Source organism: Strigops habroptila, chromosome Z, assembly GCF_004027225.2.
Source record: "Strigops habroptila isolate Jane chromosome Z, bStrHab1.2.pri, whole genome shotgun sequence".
Classification (NCBI taxonomy): Eukaryota; Metazoa; Chordata; class Aves; order Psittaciformes; family Psittacidae; genus Strigops; species Strigops habroptila.
The window spans coordinates 20,823,788-20,841,871 of record NC_044302.2 but is presented as its reverse complement, the minus strand read 5'-3'; the positions used below and the strand labels follow the sequence as shown (position 1 = coordinate 20,841,871).

The window sequence follows — 18,084 nt, the reverse complement described above, 5'->3', positions numbered from 1 at the left end:
CCCTCTGCCCCATCTTGGCCCCACCACCGCATCATTAACCTCATTCTTTCCTCCTGGCTCGTGGTCCCACCTCCCTGCCCATTATCACCCCTTGCTAGGGAGGTTAACCAAAATCCTCCTGTTCTCCCAGGCCTGGATGCTCTTGAGCTCCCCTGGACACACAAGTTTGCTTGGCCAAATATACCAGTACCTCCCGATGAGCTGGAGGCTCCCAGGGCTAGGATGTGGGATCCCCTCCTGCTCCTCCTTCGTTCAGATGCGCTGATGACACCGTACCCTCTCCAGCTCCCACTCTTAAACCCATGACCTGAAAATCCCTCTGCTCCATGAGCAAGTGAATCAGGGCTGGGGGGCCAGGCCAGGGACACATGTCACCTCTTCCTCTCTCCCACCCTCCGGACCGCTGTGTTGAGGAACAAAAGCTGCGTTTGTTTTTGTGGGAACCGTTCGGCTTGTACTCAGGAAAGTGCAAAATAAAAACCCCGAAAGAAGGGGGAAAAAAAAAGTAGTGCAGCTCCTTTGATAAACTGGGATATGAACTCGGGTAAAATCCAAACAGCTGTGAGTGCTACAAGGGAAGCTTCTGTGTCAGGAGGCAGTGAGCCTGCGAAAATACAGTGCTCTGCCTGCCAGGATGCTCACTGGCCGCCTGCCCTTCTGCCTTAATGAACTGTGCGCTTTCCATCCCCCCCCTCGTGCCTCGGCAAAGGAGGAACCGGAGGAGAAAGCTTTGTATTTATTTATATGTATGTTTGTTTGTTTGTTTGTTTGTTCCACCCGTCTGTAAAGCAGAAAGGGCTCCCTCCTGCCCTGCGCGGGGGCCGGGTGCGGGGTGATGGAGCAGGGCAGCAAGCATCCATCTGCAGACTTCTCCTCGCTCATTTTCCAGCTCATTCCTCTGCACCTCCCTTTAACCCTTGCCTGCTTCTCAAAATCTCCTCTCCCCAGCTCTGCCTCCAGCCAGCCATGAGGAATCCCACATCTGGAGATCCAGCGCGGTGCATTAGTGTTTTGGTGTCAACCAGACTCTGCTTTTAGGCATCTCCTGCTGTCCAGCCATGCATGGTGAGCGCTCTGGAGGCTCCTCTCGGGCTTCCACATGAATTTGGGGCGGAAACCAGCAACTCCACTGTACCTCCAAAACCGCTAGCTCTCACATTGCCTGTTTTACATCATGCAGTGAGCTCTGTAAACCCAGGGGAGCATGTGCTTAAGGAGGTTTTAATCCACTGAGGCTATGGGGCTCTTTGCTACCCTCTGCAGCCCCATGGGGCACGAGCTGGAGGGGAAAATCCCAATTTCCCCTAGGCTAGAGGTTGGATCCAGGGCTGCAATGCACTTGGAGCCATCAGCAGTGTGATCTCCATGATGCAGGAGCCCGGTTGCCCAACCCTCAGGGAAGGATGGGAGGTGCCTCCACTGAGCTGGGGGGTACCAGCCCCTGGGAGTAAGCTTGCTGTCCTACTTGCTAAAGCTGCTCCGGGACCAGCTGTACTCAGAGCTGCCTGGAGGGACATGATGGGTTTTCCTGTAGAAAAATGGGAACCACATGTGAACAGCAGTGCTGGAATGGGCTGAGACTAGGTTGGGTCAATGAGAAGGTGGAGAGGAGGAAGTGGAAGTGTGTGTAGAGGAGGAAAATCCTCCCAGAATGGCCAAGTTCCTTCAAAGGACAGGTCCCTGGGGGGTGTGGGGTGGGAATATTTGCTCCCTCCCAGGCTTTCCCTGGGATCCCAGCAGGAGTGCTCTGGAAAAGTGGGATGGGAAAGAGGGGAGCCAGGAAAAGGTGGGCTGGACATTAGGGAGAGGAGCCTGCAGCTCCCCTGCTTGCTAATGATCACATTCCCCAGAGCAGGGCTTCAGCATGAGCAGCTTCCACGATGTCTCCCAGGTTTTCCTTGCCTTGACAGTGGAGTGAGGACCCTCATTGTGGGGAATCACTAGTCGGTGCGGGCAAGGGGAGTGATTTGGGCTGTTAACTGCTAGATTCACCCATATGATCCCATCAGTCAGGTCTTGGGGTGGTGTTTCCTTCTCTTGCTCTGCACACGTGACATCTCAGTTTATTCATCTCCATGGAAGCAAAAGCCGGGACAGGGAGTCTGGGAGAGGCTGAATAACGACATTTTCTCCCCATCTGTCTTCCAGGGGATCTTGCTCAGGATTTATCCCCAAAGCACAGGGTACGCTTGGTTAAAAAGCTCAAGCTTGGGCTGGTTTGCCTCCTGCTACTCTCATCAAGGGACTTTTTCCACTCCTGGCTGCTTTTGAGCATCTCACAGACCATCGCTCTTTGACAGCAGCCTCCGTGCTCACACACTGCCTGCCCATCGCAGCAGCAGGCAGCCAGGCAACGATGCTCCAGTGCTTCCCACAATCTCCCTGTGCCACAGGTTTCCCTCCAGGGTTGGTGCTCAAGGCTGGATGCTGCTTTGGGAACAGCTCACCCCATCTGCAGGCTCCATAGTTCCTGCCAATGGGTCTGTCTGGATGCTCTACTCCCAGGATGGGATGTCCTGGGATGAGATACCGCAGGATGGGGCATCTTCAACTCCCACTGAAAGTGTGGAGCTGTGCAAAAGCCACCCTAGTTGGAGCTCCTTTCCCTTTGGTGCTCCTTCCATTTGGTGTGTGAGCTGCTCTTGCTGCTCAGGTCCTCCTGGAGCAGGTCCTGTTGTAACCTTGGGTGCTTTTAGGGTGCTAGCATGGCAGGGAATATCCAGCCACTGTCCTCTCGCATATCTACAGGCCTTGATGGGTTAGGGGGAGCAAGGCTCCTCAGGCTGCATTCCTCCTTCAGGGGTCTTAGCTCCAAAGGCAGGACAAGTGTCAGGATCCACCCTGTGATGCTGGAAGGCAGCAAGAGGCATCAGGTGGATCAGGAGCACGGCTGGGCCCACAAGCAGCTCCTTCGCTGAGCTCCAGGCTGTACTCAAGTGTCCCCTCTCCTGCTCCTTCTGTCCTTTGTTCCCAAAGCCACACAGGAGTTTGAGGTACAGCAGGAATATTAGGGGTTAGCACTGCCTTGGGTGTGTCTGGGTGTGGATTTGAGACCATCAGGCAAAAATACAGCCACTTTGCTCAAGCGAAGCGAGGGGAAAGTCAGCAGCAGGTCTGAGTCAAGATGTTGGCAGAAGAGACGAGGCAGCTTCACCTCCCACCCCAGGGCATGCTCGTCCCCAAGCCAAGCTGACATCCGTGGGATGCTGCCACCTCCTTCCAGTCTTTTTACTTTCCTTCTGGAAAGCACCACCCCAAATACACAGCATACTCCTGCTGTACTCCACCCTCAAGCTGGTCACTCTGCCTTCAAAGGTCCAGGGATTCCCATCAAGACTGTCTTCCCCAAAAATTTGCCTTGCTAACAGGGGGGATGCAGAGGCTTATTCACCTCTAGGACAGCAACCTGCTCCTTGGATGTGTTTTTACGAGCAAAAGCACTTTTATTTCTTTGCCTTAAAGCGAAGTGATGAGGAGGGATGGGGAAGGGTGAGCACGAAGACTCCTGTTTCTCTGCGAACTGCACGCCCTGAACTGGCTCAGCCTCTCCCAGCTCCCATTGTTATAGCTTTGCGCCCGCTTCTTTAACCTATTTTATTTGCAGCAAAGAGAAATTACAGGGGAAGAAGTAAGGAGCTTGTCAGTATTCTTGAAAATTAGGCCACAGCTGTCAGCCTGAAAGGGAAACAGACGTCTCAAAGGAAGGATCTGCTGCTGCTTTATGTGTCTTCCCCCTCACCAGCCAGCCCCTAGCCTTCCTCCCCTTCAAAACAGAGGATGGTTACCTGAAAACATCGCTGCCCCGTGTGAGTCCCTCTCTGGGGTCAGGCTCTGGGGAGGGATCAGTGAATGTGAGTTGTTCCCCCTGGCTGGGGCAGTGGGCTGGAGCCAGGATTTCAGCCCTGTGATGCTGCTGCCTGTGCCCCCTGAACTCAGGATGAGGCTTGGATTTGCCATCCACTTTGCCATCGAGTCATCATCAGGTTTAAAAGTTGGAGAAGAAGTGCTTTGGGGGGGTTATTTTTTGCTTTCCTGGCAGGTTCAGAGTGGGAGAGCTGCCTGTTTTCCAGGTGAGCCTCCTGTAGATGCTCACATGTTCCTACAGCATCTCATCACTGACTGCATGCTTGCAGGCAGGACAGCTTTATCCATGCTTTGCCATAAGATTTCCTCAAGGAAGCTCCTGGGACACACTAACATGGGCAGCTGGAAACTGATGCTGCATGTGTGTCTTGTGGGCTTCACCTTGGAGGAGCTGTCACATTTATCTGCGTTACATTGAAGAGTTGGGCAATGCCTTGGGCTGAGTGGACCATTAAGTTTACAGATTGAGTTATCTTTTAGCTTCTGGTCCATCCCAGAGGATATTAGTTTGAAGAAACTTCTTCAGACACTCTTCCTTCTCTTTGGTACAGTCCTGTTTCCCATTCCTGTTTGCTATGGAGCTGTGGGTGTTTCACTGATCATGGAAGTACCCAGAGGTGTTGGATATCTGCTTTATAACCTGAAGGTGACCTCTTTGAAGGGTGCAGTTCTTCAGACAGCCAGTGTCCAAGGTGGGAACATGGCTGGGTTCATCACAAGTCATGGTGGACATGCCCAGCTTTGGGCTGGGCTCACAGTTTTTGTGGGCAGTGGGGAAGCCATCCTGCCAGCTAGGACAGAGATCTCCTGGCCAGCCAGCATCCAAGGGGAGCATCATGAAGAGCAGGAGCTGAGGGCTAAGGCTCTGGAGGGCCAAGATGCTGAAGGTGTTGGAACAAGTCCCGAGGAGGCCACAAGGGTGATCAGGGGCTAGACTACTTCGTGACAAAGACAGGCTGAGAAAATTGGGGCTGTTCAGCCTGGAGAAGAGAAGCTGTGTGGAGACCTCATAGCAGCCTTCCAGTATCTGAAGGGGGCCTACAAGGATGCTGGAGAGGGACTCTTCATCAAGGACTGTAGGGATAGGACAAGGGATGATGGGTTTAAACTGAAAAAGGGGAAGTACAGGTTAGACATTAGGCAGAAGTTCTTCCCTGTGAGGGTGCTGAGGCCCTGGCACAGACTGCCCAGAAGAGCTGTGGCTGCCCCATCCTTGGCAGTGTTCAAGGCCAGGTTGGATGGAGCTTGGAGCAACCTGCTCTAGTAGGTGTCCCTGCCCATGGCAGGGGGTTGGAACTGGATGATCTTAAGGTGATTCTGTGATTCTGTGCTGTTTCACAAGCTGAAGCTGATCTGAAATGCTGCTGTACATTTGTGCTGTGCTCCTCTGGGGGATCCCCTGGGTTGCCCTGGGGATCCCTAGGGAGCACCTTACAACTGAGGCAGCCCAAAGCCCACCGCCAGGCTGGTACCACAGCTCCTTCAGCAGTTGTGATGCTGGCAGCCTCTGCAGAGGCTGGGAGGGTTTTCCTGTTTGCAGTGAAACACACTGCACCTTTCCCTGTTCAGGGAAAGGCAGTGCATGGCTTGTCTCTGCCTTCCTGAGATCTGCACATCTCCTCATGGGATGTCTCTGAGGAGACCTTAGAGCAGCTTCCATTGCCTAGAGGGGCTACAAGAAACCTGGAGAGGGGATTTGGACAAGGCCCTGTAGGGACAGGACAAGGGGGAATGACTTTAACCTGACAGAGGGGAGGTTGAGATGAGATCTTGGGATGAAGTTCTTCCCTGTGAGGGTGGTGAGGCACTGGCACAGGTTGCCCAGAGAAGCTGTGGCTGCCCCATCCCTGGCAGTGTTCAAGGCCAGGTTGGACACAGGGGCTTGGAGCAACCTGCTCTAGTGGAAGGTGTCCCTGCCTGTGGCAGGGGGTTGGACCTGGATGAGCTTTTTGGTCCCTTCCAACCTACACCAGTCCAGGATTCTGTGACGCTCCTCCTGCTCTTTTCTCCCTCTCCCCTTCCTGTCCTAATTTTATCTCTGCTTCCTCTGCAAATTCCTAAAGGATCCCAGCTGCTGGGCCAGGCTGGGGATGCTGCTTTTCCCGGCAGGAGGGTTTCAGGGGGCTGGGAGCAGGCATCATGGGCAGGCGGGTTGAGCTGGGGCATCTCCCAGGTGGCCTAGAGCAAGGAGGAAGGGTGGTGGAAAGCCTTGGGGAGGAGAAAGGAAGGATGCGGAGGAAGAGGAGGGTGGGGAGGAAGGATGGGGGAGCTCTGCCCTCCTTGCAGCTGCAGGAGAGATTGCAATCCCCACAGTCAGGGTTGCAGAGCCCCTTGGAGCATCACTGCCCCAGCCTGGCTCCTTCCCTGGCTCTGGCCCTGTCCCAGTTGCTGGAAATGGGATGAGACATGATCCTCTCCCTGCCAGAGCTCCGTCTTTGCCCAGAGCTAATAAGGTGAATCACTGGTGCTTAATGAAGAAGCACCTGCTTAATTGAACACAGCGGATGGCGCACAGTGTGGCTGGGTGACAGGATGGGGCCAGCAGTGCTCTCCACCCAGGGCTCCCTGCAGGTCCCAGCAGAAGGTATTGTGTCACCATCTGTAGCAGGGCTGTATTTCATCTTCATTTTTATGGAAAACCAGACTTTCTCCCTCTTTGAGCAAGCATTGGGCTGCCCTGACCCCCTGTTACCCCATTCCTGCATGGTGGCGCAGGGCAGGGGACAGAGCTGAAGCGGTTAAAAGGGCAAGCAGGAGGGATGGGAGCTCTGACAGCTCCCTGAATGATGATGTTTAGATTAGTTGGGTTTCCAGGCATCGAGCTGTCAAAGCAAGAGGGCTGGAGGGATGGCATGGCTTGCCCTTAATTGGAGATGTGGCTCTGAATCTGTCCCATTATTCTGACATGCCCTGGGTTCCAGCAGCCCACCCTGCACCAGATCCATGCCACGGAGCTTTCGGCTTGTCCCCAGAACCCCTCCTACCCCCCCCCCCAGTAATTAGTGTGATGGGATTTCATTGTCAGTGACATCACTGCAATGGCTGCTGGTGCTTAATGGGGCACAGCTCCACACAGGAGGGACCCCAAGGTGGCATGTCTTCTGGTGACTTTCATGGCTCTTCCTTTGGCCAGCATCATCCTGCCGAGGGGTCCTTTAGGCTAGGGGGCGGACAGGGTCCTATCCCCACATCAGGGTTTGGTTGTGACCTCTGGGTCCCTTGAGAGCCCCACTGCAGCAATGGGCAGGGGATGTCCCCTATCTCCTCGTTGAAGCATCCCATCTGTCTGCAGCTGCATTCTGTGGCTCCATTGGAAAGGCTTGAATAACCCTTTTAATTTAAGGAGTTAAATTTTAATGGCCTAAATACCACACTTCATTATCACCACCATGTGCCTGCGCCAAGGGCTGCCTAACGTCTCGGTGCTGTGCTGCGCTGATGCTCTGCGGCTGCTGCTTCCTCAGGAATGCTTCTTCCCCTCCTTTCCCACACTGGGAGGTCCTTGGGGATTCACTGATTCCCATGGGCAAGGGGATGGGCAAGGGGATGCTCCTGTCACCCACGGGGATACAGGGAGAACGCTGGGGAGCAGCTTCACGCTGGGATGGTGCTTCAGGGGGTATTAGCTGGCTCCTTCCATCATGTCAAAGCACAGGCAGGTGGGAGGATGGATGGATGGATGGATGGATGGATGGATGGATGGATGGATGGATGGGCAGGCCACAGCCAGCCTTGTTGGTAACTGGGTGACTGAGTCTTACAGCTGGGGTGTATGTAGTTGATTTATGGAGCGTAGAAATAAGAGGTCCTGTCCCCTTCTCAGCCACCCTTGAGCATGCTGTCTGCTGCCTGGTTAGTTTGAAGCCACCTGTCCCTGCTTCCTCCCAGCCAGCCTCGCGTTCCTCTCGTGCCATTGAAGCCTCCCAGGGGATTGGCTCCAGGGGACCCCGCCTCAGTCCCACCAGCAGTTGGGCTCAGCTGCTGGCTGCTGTCACAGAGACCGGGCAACTGCATAGCCAACCAGTTGTCCCCTCCTTTGGGGACCGCTTTTGGGATGTGCCAACTAAGGGGCTTCATGGAGGGGGGAGTTTGGGGTCTCTGCCTGCATCAGGGGAGGCCGCTGAGCACTGGCAAAGTCATTCTGCTGGTGGTTCCTGCAGAGCCTGGGAGATCTGGGGGGAAAAATGGTGCCCATGCTGGTCAGCATCCCTGGGGGTGACATGGCTTCGAAACGGGGGGATAGACTCGGCACAGCTGCTCCTTTAATATCCTGACAGTTTCCAGTTTCCCAGTGCCACTGAAAGGAGGGGGAGCAATCCTAGCCCTTTCCTGCTAATCAAAACCAGGCCTGAAATTAGAAAGCAGCTCGCATTTGGCCCCCCGCTTGGTGTTAGCCAGCCAAATGTCAGAGCTCCTATTTATAGAAGGCAAAAGCCCTCCTCTTGCACGGAGGAGCAGCGGAAGGAGAACCTCACTGATGTCCCTGCCATGGGAGGATGAGGGCAGCTTTAGGGGTCTCTGAATTGCCCTCAGCGCTCCCGAGAACCATTTTTGGTTTGGCTGAGCTTGTTTGGTCTCTTTTCTTTGCCTTTCTGCCTGGAAGGTGTAAAACACCACGAGCAGAAGAGCTGCGCTGGCATACCCAGCATGTTGCAGTTGGAGTAAAACTATCCCAGTGTTTATCCCTGGAGGACCCAGCCCTTCTCTGGGCACAGTAAATCATCCCACCTCGTGGTTCAATTGCCCAGCACAGCTGCTGGAGGAAGCTCAGTAAGGATGAGGCATCCAGCTATCCCCTCTTACTGGAGAAGGGTGGGATGGAGCCGGCTCACTCTTAGGCTGGGCCTTGACCTGCCCAGGCTGGGCTTGCTTTGCTGCAGCTGGCACTGGCTAGATCCTGCCTGCAATGCTGAGCCATTGATTTGCTTTTGGCTCCATCAGACTGGACTAAATGCCTCTGCCTTCCCCATCCTTCCCTCGGTGCTTCCTTTTTCCATCGCCATTCCTCCTCCAGCCAGCCCTGTGTCCAAGCAGCAAGAAATCGGGGAAGCGTTTTCATCCCCATGAATGCAGCCGGTTACGTAAGAATAATTGGGATAAATGAGCTTATTTATCACAGCCCCATTCCATTTTAGCGGGGTCCAGGGTGATTGCTGGGCTGGGTTATGTAAAAGCTCACACAGAGCATCTCATTGTCCAGCGGCAGCCACGCAGGATGCAGGAGCTGCTGATGGAGAGGAGACAGGGTTGGGTAAAGAAGGGACGGGTTGCTTGGCTGGATGAGATGAGAGGAAGTCAGAGGTGGGGGGTTCTTTCCTTCCAGTTGAGGCAGGAAAATCCATTTCTTCATTCCCCATCCACCTCCTGCATCCCTAAAACGCCAGGCTTTAGAGTCTTTGGTGTCTTAACTGTAGCCATGTAGTCTTCCACCAGTCCTTCTCCACTGGGTCAGGTGCTGGAAACTCGCCTCCTTCCTTCTCCTCACCCCAGGAGGTGCAAATGTGATCCTGGGGGGCGTAGGTCAGATATGTGTCCCACCTCCTGGCCAAACCAAGCAGCTATCCAACACCTCCCACCCAGCCACCTGGCCTTCAAAGTGGATGCTCCTTGTATTGCCTCCTAAACCCTTCTGAGATGACTCCAGGGGGGCTTTGGTTGCCAGCTGAGATTATCTGGTGGGCAACGGTGCTTGATAGGAGTTGGGGGAAAGCAGAGGAGCTCTGGGGGATGCCAGCATCTCCCCCAGTGCCAGAGTTCCCTGTCAGCCTATCAGGAAGATGTGGGGACCCAGGGACCATCCCAGTTTCAGGAGAAGCTGGGAAGCAAGGTGGGCTCCTCCAGGTCTCCCTGATGCAGGCACTGGAGAGCTGAGCCAGCACTGGGCAGCATTTCAGGTGTCTTTGGACAAACTGCCCAAGAAGGCAGGAGTCTGGAGAAAAACAGGAAATCCCGAAACTCAAACAAACATGGAAGAAAAAGAAATGTGGTTTTTCATTTCTGGTCTAAAATGTTGAAAACCTTGGGAATGCCTTAGGGTTTGCTAAGCAGGACATTCCTGCCGTGACCCACCGGGCCTGGCTGGGCAGATCAACGTGGGCTGTGGCGCCAGCTATGCTGTGTTTTGGGGAGAGTGGAGCAGGGGCATCTTCCGGCTTCTGGCTGGAGCTCCAGAGCCCCTCAGCACCAGATCTCTGGGGAGCTGGAGCATGGAAGAGTTCAAAGAGCAATGAGGTGGGTTACTGGGAGAAAGGGGGATGTAGAGGGAAAGACAAGCTCTGGCTCCAGGGCTCCCAGGTTGCATGGAGCTGGGAGAGATTGCTTTGTCCTAGTGGTCTCCCTTACTCTCTAGCAATTCCCTGGTGTCGGGTGGGTACCGGTGTGACTGGGCCAACACATGCCGTCTGTAACCACACTCCCTGCAGTTGTCTGGGTAGAAAGTGGTGCTGAAACCTCTCATGCAGGTCACTGTGAGGCTTGAGGTGGCAACAAGCCACGGTGGTGGGTGGGTGCCAGAAGGGTCCCCATGCAGCCTGACTAGGGATGTGTCTTAGCCCAGCTGTTGGTTTTTGGCCTTTTCCTGGAGTGAAGGTCTGCACCCTCCAAATGCAGAGCCTCATATTGCCCCACAACATCACCCTTCTGGTGCTTCTGTATTCACCCAACCTGTGTATCTCACTCCCGTTCCTTTCTGGAGGAGGGGGATGATGTGCAGGCTCAGGTCAGGGTCTCTGCTGAGCTCATTAACCATCCTTCCCCCTTGGTTTCTCTCCTCTGTGATACACAGGCAGCTCTGTCTACTTCTGAATGCAGAAAACATCTTCCACTCCATGGCAGACATACTTCTTCGGGAAGAAGACCTCAAGTTTGCCTCTACCATGGTCCACACCCTGAACACTATCCTGCTGACGTCCTCCGAGCTCTTCCAGCTAAGGAACCAACTGAAGGAATTGAAGACCCCGGTATGGGCAGCAGGAGCAGGCTCAGCTGCCGGGCGGGATGCACTGGGGGTGGCAGGCACCTGGGGACATATCTGGCAGGTCCCAGGGCAGCCCCTTCGTTCTTCCACCTTTCAGGAGTTGAGTGGGGCTTGGAGGACATGCCCAACTCTTGCTTTCTCGCCTGGGATGGGAACGTGCTCCCCAAGCCCTCGAGCAGCTGCCATCTCCCTCCCTCTGTCCCGACACGGGCCAGGGGACAGGTGACAGCGGGAGCAGGGCTCTGGTCCCTCAGCTGTCCCTGATGGGAACGTGTCCACGGGGTTTGCTGAGCAGCTGCCACCAGCACCGGCCACATCCAAGCAAGGCAGGAGACGGAAAAAGACTTGTCTTCCTCATGCTGAAGGCCAGTGATGCAGTGGTGTCCCCTTGCATGGGACAGCCACTATCCTCCAGCCCCTAATCCTGTGATGCCATCCCCCAAACATGCCCAGTCTCCACCTCCTGAGGCTGGTGGGCCCATGACATTACCAGGTGGACTTGGTGGGTCTATAAATGTCCCTTTATGCCTCGGTGGCGCTTGCCATGCAGCGGGTTGTCAGTGTCCTGTGGCTCTCCATGCCACATCCTTGCTGGTGACCCAACCCCAATGACTCCCTCTTTCCCTAGGAAAGCTGTAACCTCTTCTGCTGCCTGTACCGGTCCTGGTGTCACAACCCTGTGACAACCGTGTCCCTCTGCTTCCTCACCCAGAACTACAAGCATGCCTACGACCTCATCCAGAAATTGTATCCTTTGGTCCCTCTGGCCACCAAGGTCACTCTGCAGGCCAGCCCAGCCTCCTGCCCACAGCCCATCATTACCAGGGTGGTGTCCCCACCATGTGAGGGCAGGGCAGCCTGTGCTGGGCATGCTCCAGCTCCCTTCCCCTTGTGTTGTCCTTCTTTTGTGTGGTGTAAAAAGGGGGAAGCATGCACTGGCTGAGCCTTGACCTTCCCCTGCCCATGTGGGGAGGCACTTCAGCATCCTCTTCCTCCCAGGAAGACGAAGGCTTTGCCCTCCTGGCCCGAGGAGGAGCCGGCATCGCCCAGCATGGTGCGGTTCATGGTGAGCTCACCATCTGCCTGCAGCAGAATGATTATTTTCACGTGCCAGCAATCCCAAACCTCCCTGGGTAAGCTTTCCATACCACAAAGCTTAATAACACACTCAGGTTCCCTTCCTGAGGTGTTTCTCCTGCAGGCCAGGAGGTAAAAGCAGGCATCCTCCCTTGCACCATCTTCTTGCCTGCTCTCTGGCTAGGCAAGCTGCTGGGATTTGGGGCAGTCTGCCATTTTCCCCATCCCCTCCTGCTCCTCCTCTTTCCTGCTACCATCCCTTAGCCACCCTGCAGACAGTTCAGCCCTGCCTGCATGCAAGCCCTGTCCTGCAGGAGCTGTGGATGCAGGGAGCATTTGGCATCACCTGGGAGAGCCATCTTCTGCCACCAGGCCACCTTTTACCAAGGTAACATCCTTAACAGCCCCATCCAGCGGGGATCTGGATGTCACTGTGGATTTCCTCACCGAGGTGGACAAGCTGGTGCAGCTCATCGAGTGCCCAATATTCACATGTAAGGAGGAAAAACCATGCGGGAAGCGGTGGTGTGTGGTGCTCCCCCACCCAGGCACGTCCCCCCTCCCTGCTCCTGCATCGCAAGCAGTAGCACAAATAAATAGAGCAGAAGTTATAAGACTTCTTGCCGGGAGCTTTGCCCAGCGCTGGAGCTGCCCACCAGAGACAAGGTGGGGCACCTTACCCCCCAGATATAGGTTATGGGAGCGAGTGGCGTTGGCACCAAAGGGATGAGGGAAGGATGAGGAGAGCCTAGATCACGCTGAGCATCTCCAGGCGGGTGTGGGTAGAATGTCAGGTGAGGAGAGCCATGTGTGCCACCCTTGGTGGCATTGTGTGCAAGAAAAAAAGGCGTTTTTTTTCTAGAAATGGAGAATTAAGCCAAAAAAACACAAAGGTGTTTCTCTCTCCCTGCCCCCCCCAGCAGTGTGCGTAATGCAGCCAGGGGCTTGGGGATGTAGTGCTGGAAGCCAGGATGGTGGCAGGGGGACCTGTGGCCACAGGGGATTGATTTCCTGTGATGGCATTTGGCTGCTCCTGTTCTCCTTTTCCCTGAGGGGGGAGCTGGGAACTGAATGTGCTGGGAAATGTCCTGGAAAGGGATTTTTTTAGAGGGGGACCTATACAGATTCAGGGCTGGAGAATATTTGGGGGAAGAGGGTTAAAAGCAGCCACACAATAGAGACATGGGCTGACCCTCGGTCAGGTTCTCTTCCATGGTACCATGTGTTCATCCTGAAGATGAATTTCCTACCATCTAAGGCACATAAATGTCGGTGTTGGCTTTCCATGGCCCCAGATTATTCCTTGAGGGTTCCCCACACACCTTATTCTCCAAATCTCAGGCTAGGTGACAGACCTGAGCCATATAGAGGAGCATCCCTGGGCATGGCTGCCTTTGCTGGGAGCCACCGCAGATGCTAGTGGCAAGCCGGAGGTGAGATGCCAGGGCAGAGATCTCTCACCCTGTCCCCTGGGCTGCCCGAGGTGGGACCTTGGCTGTCTGCAGGGCTTCAGAAGATCCTTCCACCCATGAGCACTGGGAGGGATAGAGCAGGAGGGTAGTATTCCCCTGCTGAGTAGCACCAAGGCCCAACACAGGTAACCATCAGGGTTGAGTGGAGAGGATCCCTTCTGCTCCAGAAACTCGCTGGGAGGGTGTCACCCAGGCCTCCTGACATGTGGTGCTCCAGGGCGGTATTTCTGCTCATTCTGCAGAAGCTGAGGAGCAATCTCATGTTGCACATGTGTGTGTCCTCAGGCAGGCAGCATGGGCAGCCTCAAGTATCGGCAGTAGCAGGGATGGGAGACTGGGGAGCTGCTGTCCCCTTCCCCAGCTGGCAGCTGGGGGCTCTGGTGAGGAGAAGGGCTTCTAGCCTGTGTAGGACACGAAGATCGTGAGTTAATGGAAGGGGAGAGGCTGCTGGTGCCAGGCGTTTGCCCCTTGTGTCGGCTGGCAGAGGCTCACAGCCTCCCCAGGACCATCAGAGAGGCCAGAAGGAACCTGCTGTTGGGGCTGGAGGCGAAAGGCATTTTGCCTGCCTCCCCATCCTCTTCCTCTCCTCTTCCAGACCTCCGACTGCAGATGCTGGACGTGAAGAAGAACCCCTACCTGATCAAGGCTCTCTATGGCCTGCTGATGCTGCTGCCCCAGAGCAGCGCCTTCCAGCTCCTCTCCCACCGCCTGCAGTGCGTGCCCAACCCCGAGCTCTTGCAGATGTAAGTGCTGTGGGGAAGGACCCCCAGCATCGGCACCAGAGCCAGACCAGCTCTGTGTGTCCCCTCCTCCAGCAGCTGAGCATCTCTGTCATCCCGGGTTCCGGCTTTCGCCCCCTGGCTCCTTTGCAGCCGCGGCTGCTCCATGCCCCGTGGCCGGGAGTGTTGGCTCAGGGCGGGGTTTTGTGTCTATATTTGGTAACCCTGGGAGAGCTGTGCCTCATCCACAGGCATTTGGCATCCGTGATGGAAAATTTCACTTGTGGGGTCGCTATGGAAACGAGCAGAGCCAGGAAGGAGGTTTATGGAGAGAGACTCCTGCAACGCAGGGTGTTCCCAAAGCGTCCTCCCCACAGCCCAGAGAGCATTTGCAGCACCCAAGAGACCACCTTTTGGTCTCCATCCCCATCCCTGGCCTTTGGGGAGCCACCGGCAGCAACGTTCAAAGGCAGCATCTCCCTGGGAACCAGCCAAAATCCTCATGCTCTGTGCCCAGGGGTGCTGCCCCCCAGTTCGTTGGCCACCAGTGGTGGGATTTGCTCTCCATCCCTTAGATAATAAGCCAGAGGGTTATTAAGCATTTTTATTTGCATTAAAGCCTTTGCAAAGCCCTGGGAACAAAAAGAAGAGCTCCAAAGATGGGCAGGTTCCTGAATTAACCCCCCACTGCCACCACTCCTTGGCTTTTAACTGCTTCCCTGTGCCGCCTTTTATCCCTTGTGGCCTCCGGCACTGAGCTTGTACTCACCACCCAGCACTGCTTTTTAACTGGAGGGTTGGGGAGGGAGCTTCATGTGCTTCTCCCACCACTTTTCTTTGCTCCAACCCCCATCAGTGGGGGTTTTTGAGCAACCAGAGCTGTCAGATGGCCTGAGCATCTGATTAACTCTGACCTACATTCCTTCAAACACTGAAGCCGGCTTTCATAACAGGCCAACCCCAGCTGCCCCCTCCCCAAGGGGGACACCAGGGCCTCAAGAGCTGCCTGTCATCCTCTTATGGGTTCCTTTGTGTCCCCTGATGGGCATCCCATGTTTGGTCCCCCCTTATCCTTTGTGTTGGGGACAGCTTTTGGGGATGACCGTCCATGGATGGAGCCCCGGGGAGCCATTCCAGGCTCCCCGGGGCTCCAGCCATGGGTGCTCATCCCCAGAGGCTGTCCCTGCCGCCACCAGCCCTTCTCTGCCATAACACACAGATATTTTTTGCTTGCTTATAAAACCAGGCAGGGGAACTGAGGCTTGTGGCTCTGGCATCCTTTCCGACCAGTCTTGCTGCTTTCAGATGAAATGGGTTAGGACAGCATCTGTGTTGGAGGAGTTAAACATCCCCTGAGGGTCCTTGGTCTCCTCTCTCCTGTCCCAGGACGTCTTGGGCTCCATCTCATGCATTTAGGGAAAGGAAATAGGTCTTTGGGAGTGTTTCATAGGGCACCAGCATCACTAGATTGTGCTGGGCTCAGCTTTTCCAGGACAAGCTCTTGGTGCTGCCTAGGTGCAGGAACCTCCTGCCCCTTCTCATCCTCACACTTCTTCCTCCCCACAGGGACAGCACCAAAGCAACCACTGGCCTCAGGGGGACATCAGTGTCCAACATCGACTACACAGAGCTGCTGCAACACTTTGAGAAGGTCCAAAACAAGCACCTAGAAGCACGACACCAGCGAGCCGGGCGGGCAGAGCAGTTGGACCGGCGGGTGGTCCTCTGAGCATCCCTGCCATAGCCACGGGGGTGCTCAGAGGGATTGGGACAGGGACCAGGGGACACAGATCAGGGGATGGGGACACCAGTTGCTGGGTACTGGAGGATCTGGTGGGTTTAATGGCAGAGGGAGATGGGCGAGCACTCAGTGCGGGGCTGGTTTTCCTAACCGCTGTGTGTGTGGATGGTGGGGGACATGGTGGGGGACACTCAGGCTGTGCCTGGCTTCTCCCATGAGTGACACAGGGATGTGGGGATAGGTTGCAGCAGGAGAGGGCCAGGGAAAAGCACCTCATCTCGTGCAATAGGAGGAAACTCCCCTTTGCTTTGCTAATGCCTTCCCAGTGAGTGTCAGCTGAACACCCAGCCTCCTGCCAGCAAGACCAGAGGAAAAGGAAGATGGGAGCAAGCCCTGGCCTCTCACCCTGGAAAATTAGCACAAGGGCCCACTGGCCATCTCTCGCCAGCCCAACTTCCACCTTCCTGCTCTGAGGCAGTGCTGGAGGCTGCTGGCAGCATCTCACCCAGGGACTCTTAGATCTGTGTGTGGCACTCGGTCCCCTCCCTGCATCACGCACCCTCTCCAACCCCCCAGCTCTTGGCACAGATGATGGCACAGCCTTAACTCCCAGGGAACAGCGGAGACCCCCACTGCACACAGCCCAAGACTCGATTCATTGTTCCTACATTAAGCTCCCCACGATCAAATAAACGAGCAATGCAGAGCTGGGCTCCCCATCATGGATCTGCTCCCAAGGGGAGCCAAAAATCGGGTGGCATGGAGCATCTTGCTCGAACCTGTGCCCCCAGCTGGCCCAGCCCTGCCATGTTGGCTCGCAGGCGAGCAGGGCTCCTCTGCCTGCTCCTCTTCTCAGCAGGAAAAAGAAACCACTGCCAAAATTCTTCCAGACCATGGTCATGAAACCACAACACCGTGACAGGCATTTTCCTGGCTGCCTTCACCCTGTCCCACAGCACCGAGGGACCAGCACATGCCAAGACGCTGTGTTCTGGGGGCATCACCAGTGCATCCCTGGTGCATTTTCAGGGCCTCACCTGATCCCAGGGAAAGGGGGGCATTGGAGGAATTTATGGAGTTTTTATGGCTCCTGGCCTGTTTACAGCAGAGCCGGGCTCTGGCAGTGGAGTCCTCAAACAACCCTGCACCAGCGCTGCTTTGGCCAGGATAAATACATTCCTGTCATTCCCAGGAAAGGGCTTTCCAAACCCGGTCACGGCAGGTTAATTTTAACAGCCAACCCTTCAGGATGGGTGAGTGGTAGCTTCCCAAGCCCACCAAATGCTCAGGGTGCCACTGGGGGGTCCCTATGGCCTGTCCCCAACTGCTGCCAGGTCACTGCTGGTGTGGGCCATGGCTGTTGCCAGCCCATTGCTGCTGCCGGGCTCACGGCTGCTCAGCAGCCTCTTTCCATGCTGAGGGATGGGGTTTATGGGGAGAAATTCCAGTCGGCTGCTGGAGTGCAGAGCCGTAGTCATTTCCTTATGGGTGGCCCTTGACCAGCGCTGGCCAGAGCAGTATGGGGTTGCCAGGGCATCGCTGTGGTTTGGGGCTGCTTTTCTGGCCAGAGGGGAAATAGCTGGCATAGGCTGAGCCTCTCGCTGCAGCTGAGCATGGTTTCACTGTGAGGTGCACTGAAGTCTGTCGAGGCTAAGCCTGGCACCCCAGTCCCAGGAGGATGTGCTGGCAGGCTGCATGTTTCCCACGGCTCTCTGGTAATGGAGTACCCAAGATGTTTCAGAGGTGTCGTATAATCACCCCAGAGTGTGTTAAACTTCAGTGTGCCCCAAGCCGTTTGCCCACAGCGCATCTCAGCATGTACCTTCCCCAGGTAGGGAAGGCCATGGGAGTCAAACAGCCCTTGGCAAGAGCCTAAACAGAGCCCTGAGCATTGCGTAGCAGTACCTATGCTCACCCCAGGCCCAGTATCCCCAAGGGCACTGTGGGTCTCTCCTGCTGCCCGCTCAGCACCCCCACAAACATCCCTCGGGCTTCCTCCACTGCCCTGCAAGCAAATCCTGGTGCTGCCCCTCTGCAGTGGCATTACACCCCGGGCACAGCACCCACAAACATCCATCAGGGTCTCCCCAGGAGACCCCGGAGCACCCGACCCCCCGACCATCCCTCGGGCTTCCCCCGATCATCCCCCCCACCCCCTTCCCCGCAGCCTCAGCACCTCCCGGTCCCCCCCGGCCCCGCGTCGGGCAGCGCATGTGCCGCGCAGAGCCCGCCCCG

The 18,084-nt window shown here is 55.8% G+C and overlaps 1 protein-coding gene across 1 annotated transcript in view; it reads left to right on the top strand.

Moving 5' to 3' along the window:
* The window catches only part of VAC14 (VAC14 component of PIKFYVE complex), a 64,240-nt gene extending 47,685 nt beyond the window's left edge, over positions 1–16,555 (top strand). The window contains exons 17-21 of the mRNA XM_032919649.1: positions 10,649–10,823; positions 11,469–11,587; positions 12,332–12,411; positions 13,985–14,132; positions 15,675–16,555. Of these exons, the coding sequence (XP_032775540.1) occupies positions 10,649–10,823; positions 11,469–11,587; positions 12,332–12,411; positions 13,985–14,132; positions 15,675–15,837 (685 nt within the window). The 3' untranslated portion in view covers positions 15,838–16,555. The remainder of the gene's footprint in view (positions 1–10,648; positions 10,824–11,468; positions 11,588–12,331; positions 12,412–13,984; positions 14,133–15,674) is intronic.
* The last annotated feature ends 1,529 nt before the right edge of the window (positions 16,556–18,084 follow it).